This window comes from Eucyclogobius newberryi, unplaced genomic scaffold, assembly GCF_026437365.1.
Source record: "Eucyclogobius newberryi isolate DKJ021-1_F unplaced genomic scaffold, fEucNew1.0.hap1 SCAF_286, whole genome shotgun sequence".
Classification (NCBI taxonomy): Eukaryota; Metazoa; Chordata; class Actinopteri; order Gobiiformes; family Gobiidae; genus Eucyclogobius; species Eucyclogobius newberryi.
In genome coordinates this window covers 72,501-82,500 of record NW_027315930.1, presented here as the reverse complement: position 1 = coordinate 82,500, position 10,000 = coordinate 72,501, and the positions used below count along the sequence as shown (strand labels likewise).

Here is a 10,000-nt window from a genome sequence, read left to right as displayed (position 1 = left end):
AACAGATTAAAAATGGGATTTCTGATTTCCATCAATAATACACTTAACATAATACACATTAGCAACATTTAACTCTATGATAATGTGATTTCATCATGTAAAGTCTCAATGTACAAAAGAAATCATTGTAATGGAACAATCCGTGGGTTTCAGAATGACTGTTGCCATAGCAATTAACCATTTAAAACCCATTTTAAAGAAAGACTATTGTTTTGTCCTGGGTTAGTTTTAGTTTTGTTAGTTGTTTTAGTTTAGTTTTTTCATTTGAACCTAATAATTCAAAGGCATTTATTAAAAGACAACATAAAGGATTTTGGTCAGATGATTTCTCCTGTGACGTTGTGTTGCTGCTGGCGGAGAGAAGCCTGTGGAAGCCGCGTGCGTGTTGCAGGGTGAATGGTGATTAATTCGTCTGTGTGTGCTCTATTAAACTCTGAAGTGCTGTGAGCTGTTTATTGAACCTCAAAGCATTAGAGCGCGCTCAGCTGAACCACCTTCTCCTCCACCTTCTGTGAGTGGTGCCACAGGAGGAGGAGGGACAACAGCTCCTTTAAGCTCCTGCAGTGTCCAAGAGGTTTAGACTTGTTTAGTTTGGAATGATCAAGAAAACAACTCATTTGACTTGAACTGACTTCCATATTATAGTATTATTATTATTTATTACTATATTATAGTATATTTCAGTGTTGTATGAGTGACATTAAAGGTGTTGCACCTTTTACCATCTTAAAAGTGTGAAAAACAAAAGTACTTGATTTTAACCTGTTTGCAGAGGTCCAGCACTGATGGGTTTATAAGAGCCAGAGCAGAGTTTATCGTCACGGTAACGCTAACATTAGCATGCTAACGGCACACTTCATGCTTTGGGAGAATAAATGCTCTATTAGATAAAGGTAGCACACATCTGTGCTGGAGCAAAACAGACTGAACACTATAACATGAAAACAACCTCTTTTATACATCTAAACAGAATATGTTTTGTGCTTTTCACATATAAATCTTCTTTGCTTTACTATTCGTATTTATTTGATGGGGACAGTACATATTAATGAACACATGTGTAAATATGTCATATTATAGCAAACATGCTAGTTTCCATCTGTCCCTCGGCAGGTAACACAGAAGATGATGCAGTCCAAGAACACATGATGGATGTAAGATTAATGATGCTTTGATTGTGTACGACAGCAGCTGTCAAATTTCATTTGTGATTAATAAAGTTTATATATAATAACAATATCGATCTAGATCTCCATATTAATCCGTATCATTGCATGAGATATTCCTGTTAGATTTCATAAATCAGGAATATGTTCACCATGTTAACAATAACTGACATTGTATTGTTGATTTGTCCACACAAAAGTCTCACAATAATATCGAGGGCTGACAATATATAGAATAAGGTCCATTCATTAAATGCATTTTGTTGCAACAGCAGCTAAAAAACAGAAAGTACTACATAGACCATGATCCTTTGCTCCATTTCTCTGCAGAAAACATGAAGACATAACTGTTTTAAAAAGTATATTTGACGCTAGTCCTCACAATATCACAAGTGATGCATATTGTGATATACTTTACAAAATGCAGTAGTGTGTGTGTGTGTGAGTGTGTGTGTGTGAGTGCATGTGAGTGAGTGTGTGTGGCCATAAGGCCATGTCGTACCTAGTGCATTGGCACGCGGGCTCTCTCGGAGGACACACGTCCCCAGGTAGCCCTCCAGCTGGGAAGGTTGGCGCATGCCTGCAAAGTCCACAGACACACATAGACACACACACACACACAGACACACACACACACACACAGACACACATACACACACACACACACAGACACACACACACACACACACACACACAGACACAGACACACATACACACACACACACACACAGACACACATACACACACACACACACACACACACACAGACACACATAGACACACACACACACACACACACAGACACACACACACACACACACACACACAGACACAGACACACATACACACACACAGACACACATACACACACACACACACACACACAGACACACACACACACACAGACACACATACACACACACACACACACACACAGACACACATGCACACACACACACACACACAGACACACATACACACACACACACACACACACACAGACACACATACACACACACACACACACACAGACACACATACACACACACACACACACACACACAGACACACAGACACACACACACACAGACACACTCACACACACACACGCACACACACAGACACACACACACACACACAGACACACACACACACACACACAGACACACACACACACACACAGACACACACACACACACACACACACAGACACACAGACACACACACACACAGACACACATACACACTCACACACACACACGCACACACACAGACACACACACACACACACAGACACACACACACACACACACACACACACACACACACACACGTACAGGGGAGAGAGAAGACGGGGTTAGGTCTTGGCCATGTTGGTCTTGGACCAACATGGAATCATTTGAGTCGATACCGATACTTGATATTTGGCTCGCTGTTGTCAGCAAAACCCACAAATATATTTTACAACTTTGCACTCACACGCTAAATAAATAATAACATGTATATCAGACATTTTTTTATACAGATTTTTTAGCTATTTGTATTAGAATTTCTTGTAATTTGTACTTCTTCTCTTTACTTGTCACACCGGCCATCTTTTTATTTAACATTCCTTCAAATGTAGGGAAAAATGAGTTCCTTTAAGTTTAAAAAAATATCTTTTACTACTTAATTAAAGCCATATCATTATTATTATTATAAAGCCCATGAATTCATTCATTTTGAACAGGGTCTCATAACTTGTGTATTAACTTTGTGCCTGAAGTACATATACTCATTAGTACTTTTACCAGAGTCCTTTTATCCACAGGTAATTGTACTTTTACCCCCTCTGTGTCCCTCTGGTAGATCTGCCTGTCACTGGTGAACGCAGTCAGGAAACAGCAGCCACAGAAAACTAGTGGGAGTGAGTTAAATAATCCTCAGAGGTAAATAAATGTTCCTGGCATATGTTTCGACTATGTTTTCTTTTCTTTTAAACATCAGATAAGATCGGATCACAACGAGCAATTCGCATGGAGGCTGTAAAACATTTTGATAGAATATGTGTTATCAGAGTGCGAACAAACTGGCGAGGCAAAAGAAAGATCCCTGGGCAGATTGGCAGTGGCTAATATCTGGTGTTGGTTACGAGGGTTGTTTGATTCCGATCGCGCTGCTATCTTGTGTATGAATTATGTAACCTTATTTCCTGGTGGGTCGAAGGGGCTTTTTTGAGAGATAATATAAAGCATGCGTTGTCGTGGGGGATGTTGATAACGGATCTAATTGAATTTCAGAAGGAGGCGGTGGCTACTTAAAGTCTTCTCAGTCTTTTTCTTGGTGGAAAACTGGAGACTTTCGTGCGTAAACAACAAATAAAGCAGTCAGGGCCCTCGGTTTGCTGCTGTTTGAGCCGTAATAGATTAATTGGAGATAAAAGTGGGCTACACACTGTGCAATCGCAAATGATTAGATAACGTGATGCAGTGTGCGAGGAGAACAAAGAGTCGGGGGTGTATCAGCACGGATCAGCCTGGGACAGTTTGTGACATGGAGACATAGGAGTGAGTGCAGTAGAAGAGGCGACTCAGACAGATAGAAGTGCCAGATTCTGAGAGTATACGACAATCAATAAAGCTTTCTTAATTCAAAAATGCCTGGTGTTGTTGCTGACCAATTTTTTTTTTTATGTGGTTGCGATTCATTGTGAAGTATTAGATTAACAATATAGTTTTAAAAAGTAGGATTCTGCTCCATGTGCACATTTGTAATCAATCAGAGACGTCTGAAATATGGGCTGTGGTACATATGATGCAAAGGTGATGTTTTCTCACTTTAAACCCTGTTCTAACATTGTTCTTCATCAAAAACACATCTGGAGCAGCTCCATTGATGAAACTTATTTAGAAAGTCCTCTCCCTCCGAGCCTCAAAAACACTCTCCAAATGTCTCTCATCTAATCACGATCAGTACAACAGTGTGCTGAGACCCGGAAGTGAGAGGCCAGCTTGAAATACATTGAAAAATGTTTATCTTAAACTGTTTATTTCCCTCAGCAACCAAAACCCAAATGTAATTTTTTTCAATATTGTGCTTATTTTTTATTGTTAGTAGCCTTTAAACATGCTCTTGAGCGCCTTTAGTTTGTTTTGGAACAAAAACAAATTAAATATAAATTATACATATACTTATAAAACTATACATATACTCTATATATATATATATATATATATATATATATATATATATCCATCCATCCATTTTCTACCGCTTGTTCCCTTTCGGGGTCGCGGGTGACTGGAGCCTATCCCAGTGACTTCAGGCCTTAGGCGGGGTACACCCTGGACAGTGGCCAACTTGTCACAAGGCTGACACAGAGACATAGACATTACAGACAGTTCACTCTCACATTCAATCACTAGGGCCAATTTAGAGTCACCAATTTTGCCTCACACATGTATGTCTTTGGACAGTGGGAGGAGCCGGAGAACCCGGCGAGAACCCACGATAATACGGGGAGAACATGCAGACTCCACCCAGAGATCATGTGATGTTGGTCTGGTCCGGGAATCGAACCCATGATCTCCTTCTTGGGAGCCAAGAGCGCTATCCGCCTTTGCCACCGTGCACCCACATATATATATATATATATATATATATATATATATATATATATATATATATATATATATATATATATATATATATATATATATATATATATATATATATATATATATATATATATATATATATATATATATATATATATATATATAGAGCATGTTAACAATCCAAAAAATGCACAATATTTGTCCTTTAACCTTTAGTTCTCGGGAACAATCACATAATGAATGTGATGTGCAATTGATTGTTTGGCTGCTTACAGTGAATCTGTCTAAACTACAGGTACAACAAGAGTTTTCTTAAAACAGAAGTTTGCAGTGACTGTTTAGTAACAGCGGCAACTCAATTGGCGATTTTGATTTCATCGTCATCTGTCTAATTCTGTCTGGATGCGAAATTTAGAGATGCGCTCAAATGATTATCTCCTGTCAAACGTGCTCGTGTCCACACAACGTGCTCGACACATGGAGTCACAAACTCTTCTCCATGCTTTAAACTTCCTCTGGGTTTGTGAGAGAGGAACAGAGGTTAAATTAACCAAGAATTCTCCATCATGGACAGACTGTTCAGCTGTGACAGAAATGATGACTTCAGTCCGTCAGGTTGAATATCAAACTATTGTCGTTGTAAATGGGATATCAACATAAGTTGACCAAACGTCAAATAAAAAGCTCAACTTCATTTTCTATCACTGTTTTCTTGGACGTCTTGGGCTGAGACTGAAGTAAAAGCGGCCTTTCCTCAGGCCCCGCCTCCCCAGCCCCAGCACAACAGATTGTATATAATATGCACTGCAGATACACAACACGCTTTACTGTGTTTGTTACTTAAGCACTATTTTATACAAGATGAAGTGCAGGGAGTGTGTGAGCGGAGGAGGCGGGCGAGGGGCGCGTGCATGTGCTGAATATAGTGCTGTTTCTGAGTTAGAGGAGGAAATACACATAATGCTTATTTCACATCTGTAACAAAGAAATGACTTGATTGCAAGAGATGCTCATTTTTGTCTTTAAAAAGCCCAGAAAAACATCATGACAGATTCAAATAGCTCATGACGTGGTTTTTTGGGACCCCGGGGTCCCAATTATGTCTGCTTGGAAGTCTCTTGTATTAGGATTAAAGGTCCCATACATAAGGTGTAGTTGGTCTTACACTGTATTAGGATTAAAGGTCCCATACATAAGGTGTAGTTGGTCTTACACTGTATGATGTAACTTATATAGAGCTGGATCTAAGGCCTTGGCATAACCTGTCGAGACACGGCCACTGTCTGATCAGGACAAATATACTTTTGTGTGGAACAGCAATGTGCACATTAACCTGCTGTTAATAACCACATGCTCAAACTGTACGGCGGTGTGCGCTGGTGCAAACGTGGCCATTGTCGCCCGCGTTGTGCTTACCCATCATATCTTTTGTCTTCTTGAAATGTTTATACCAGCGCCCAAATTCCTGACACTTGGCCGCCGACACATTTGCATAGTAAGTGCTGTTCACGATGGAGGAAATCATGCTCTGAAAGAGAGGGAGAGAGAGGGAGAAGGGTTTTAGTTTGGCATTGTGCGTCACACGACTGTGGACACGATGATATGACAGTGTGTTGGAGCGGGGAGGCATGCGTGAGCTACGGCAGTGTCTGTGTTCAAAACAAAGGCAGAGCAGAGCGTGAGCGCTGTTTGAGTCACAGGAACCTCCACGTATTCATCCTGAGAATACTACAATACTACAATATTGTCCTTTGTGGCTGGAACATCCTTTCATAAATGTTCATTATCAACGTCACAGTAGAAAAACATCCATTTTCTACCGCTGGTTCCCTTTCGGGGTCGCAGGTGACTAGAGCCTGTCTCAGTGACTTTGGGCCTTAGGCGGGGTACATCCTGGACAGTGGCCAACTCATCGCAGGGTCAACACAGAGACATAGACATTACAGACAGTCATTCACTCTCACATTCAGTCACAAGTTTAGAGTCACCAATTTTGCCTCACACATGCATGTGTTTGGACTGTGGGAGGAGCCGGAGAACCCGGAGAGAACCCACGATAACACGGGGAGAACATGCAGACTCCACCCAGAGATCATGTGATGTTGGTCTGGCCTGGGAATCGAACCCATGATCTCCTTCTTGGGAGGCAAGAGCGCTAACCGCCTTTGCACCCCACCCGTGCACCCCACCCGTGCACCGCACCCGTGCACCCCACCCGTGCACCCCACCCGTGCACCCCACCCGTGCACCCCACCCGTGCACCCCACCCGTGCACCCCACCCGTGCACCCCACCCGAGCACGGAAACAAATATATAATAAATATTGAAGCGACAATAACATGACATATTAAAAACAACTATAACGAATCATGATATCTTTGTGACAATTCTAAAATGTTCATCGAGGCAAAACATTTCATTGTGACAATCGTATCTCACTGTGGAAATAAATGTTTTAAACGGTTGATTTGTTGCCATCTAAGAGCGTTCTCCTTAAAGCTGCACTATGTTACTTTTCTGTCTGCTGGTCTCCACAGAGATGTTATTCATGCCTTCTGACAGTCAACTCTCCACGGATCTGACCTGTAACGGACCTGTTTAATGCCAATCTTCTACAGCAGGTATTGAACCCTCCAGCAGAAAAGTGACACAGTGCAGCTTTAAAATCCCCTTCTGCTCAAACTTTCGACTGCAATTATCAGGGAAGGATGCCAACGTGAGCGGGCATCCTGCGTCGTGCCACGCCCGGGTGGTCTTACACTAGTCCTGATGAAGCCCCATTGAAGAAAGGCCCAGTGTTGTTTCGTTTTTGATCACGATAATCCAGCTTCGTGGTTTGTGAACGGGTTGTACAGCGGAACCTTGGAAATTGTAAATGCATGAAAAAAAAAGAGGAAAAAGAATGTCATGAAGCGTGAATCCCTCTTCGTTTCAAAGACCTCGGCGACGCCCTGTTTGATCAAATGCCTTGGAAGTTTGCGGCTGGTTTTTGCTCGGGTCGTGAGCTTCCAGAGCAGGTGGCGCCGGTATATTTACCTTCAAAAACGACGCCGGCGACTATCAGCATCTGGGGAATCGGCCCCGTGTAAACAGATAAACCTCTTTTATTCCTCGCTCCTTTATTTATACAATCTGTTAAATACACCGCGGAGTGAAGCGCTCGGAGGGGCGGCGGCGGCGGCGAGTACGTATGGCTTTGACGAGCCCGTGCTCCCTCAGCCGACGCCGCGCCCTCGCCTTCCTCTTCCCGACCTCCTGCGCGGAGGGAAAACAAAGACGCGAGATGTGTTTTGTTTTTTTTTCTTTCCCCTGCCAGTTTCATTAAAATAAATGTTTTAACACCTTGCTGGCCTCCAGGCAAATTGTGCTGGTTGGTGCAGGAGAAATTGTTTTTGATTGTTATAAATATTCAAAAGAAGGCGAACCATCTGTTTTCAAATTACAGGTATGCCGTCTTTATCATTTTCTGTAATGTATGCGCTGGGAGGATTGCGGCGCGGAAACCTTCTGGCACGACAGCACGGAGACGGACGGCGCGTTCACGTCTACCTGGGCGATGTTCTGGAGGAGCGCAGGGGCGGAGGTGGTACTGCGGGAGGCGGTGTTAATGAGGAGTTGTAGGGCCCGAGTGTGACGCCGGAGACAAAAATATCATGTCACTTTTTCACCGTAACTTTGCAGACGGCTAAGAGCAGTGCTTTGTGAGTAGAGTGCAATAACTTGGCGCTAGTCGTGAGAAATATGGCCGTGACATAGAGGAGGACGGCAGCGTTCAGCGTGCGTGGAAATGACATGTTTGTTTGTGTAAAGGCCACACATCCATTTCTGTGCAAAAGATCTCAAAACTATGAAGTATCTCCATGATCAGGTTACGTATCTGATCTGAAGTTACAGAAAACTAGGAGTAAACGGTGTATTCATGTGTGAAATGGCAGACTAAACTTGCATCTCAAATGAATTGACTCCGAGCTCCTTTCGGTTGTGGTCCATGATCAATGAACCCAATAAAATAATCTGATAACTAAAGACACCATCAATCGACTGAACTCGACTGAAGGCCTTTTCTTTTCAGTCAGTAACTATGTTCAATACAATCCTTAACAACTGCGTACTCATTTTGGTCATTTGGTCACTTAATTCAGTTTGAAAAGTTGCCAAGATGTAAATAATTCACTTGAAATTGGTCTGAGGAGTGACTTTCATGAGGGTACAAAGCTGACTCATTATAGTCATTATTTCCATTGTACATTGAGACTTTTAAAATATATTATGAACCAAATAAAGGTTGATGGTGACTGATGGCTAAATTGTATGAAATAGTTGATTCTTTTTGTACGTTTTGACTCAATGCCACTGTCTTTATAAAATGTCTTTTGAAAGAGTCTGTACAGTCCAGATAACGGACACAATGATCAAACTACAACCATTTTTTTTCATAGTCGACTAGCCACAATCAGTCGATGAATTGAATATTTTAGACACTACTTCCTACACCACGCAGAAGGGAAGGCCAAAAATGCAGTGGAACCTGGGCCTCACTTCCATCTGATTGGCTCAGTGAAGTATATGTGAAGCCTCTCTCCTCCAGGCTGCCATCTTTTATTTACAGTATACGTGTTCTCCGGCAGCTCCAGGCAACAACCAGGAGCTGCCTCTCCTCTCCCTCTGCCATCTTCCTCACAGATGTTCTAATAAACGCTGCTCATTAATCAGCCCGCTCCCTCACTACATCAGTGGCTGTCGCAGGGGGCCGGCTCCGTGCAAGTGTGCGAGCCCGTCCACGATGACAACAACAGTGTGCGCCGTCGCTCTATCTGGCTGCGGCACGTTTAAGTGAAATGGAGCAGATAACCGGAGCCGGGCCAGCGGGGGGCCGGGGCTGGGGCTTGTCAACAGGTAGGAGGGTGCCTGTTGGAGCCTTTAAGTGATAGCCATCTGCAGCACAAAGCTTATCGGCGCAGGCAGGAAGTGGCGCTGGGCGACTATCGGCTCGGCACATCTTCTCCTCACAGAGAGAGAACAGGTAGTGTGGGCAGCCAGCTGCCAGCTCACAATCAGCAACATGCAACACAACAGGCCCAGAACAGGCCACTGTGCGCACTGTAAACAGGATTTGGGAAAGGGCAAAGGGGAAAGAACAGGAGATGTGAAAGACTTTTAGGACACACAGTGTTGGAGTGTGTTATCCTCATTTTATTTGATTAGCTATTAGTCTTAATTTATGCATGCCTTATTAGA

General features: G+C 42.8%; 1 protein-coding gene across 1 annotated transcript in view; it reads right to left on the bottom strand.

The window, feature by feature from the left end:
* Positions 1 to 10,000, bottom strand: part of LOC140373034 (DNA-binding protein SATB1-like) — a gene marked incomplete at its 3' end in the record, with an annotated part of 91,700 nt that overhangs the window by 14,030 nt on the left and 67,670 nt on the right. The window contains exons 6-7 of the mRNA XM_072459862.1: positions 6,179 to 6,290; positions 1,669 to 1,746 (exon numbers count right to left, since the gene is read on the bottom strand). Coding sequence (XP_072315963.1) covers positions 1,669 to 1,746; positions 6,179 to 6,290 — 190 coding nt within the window. The remainder of the gene's footprint in view (positions 1 to 1,668; positions 1,747 to 6,178; positions 6,291 to 10,000) is intronic.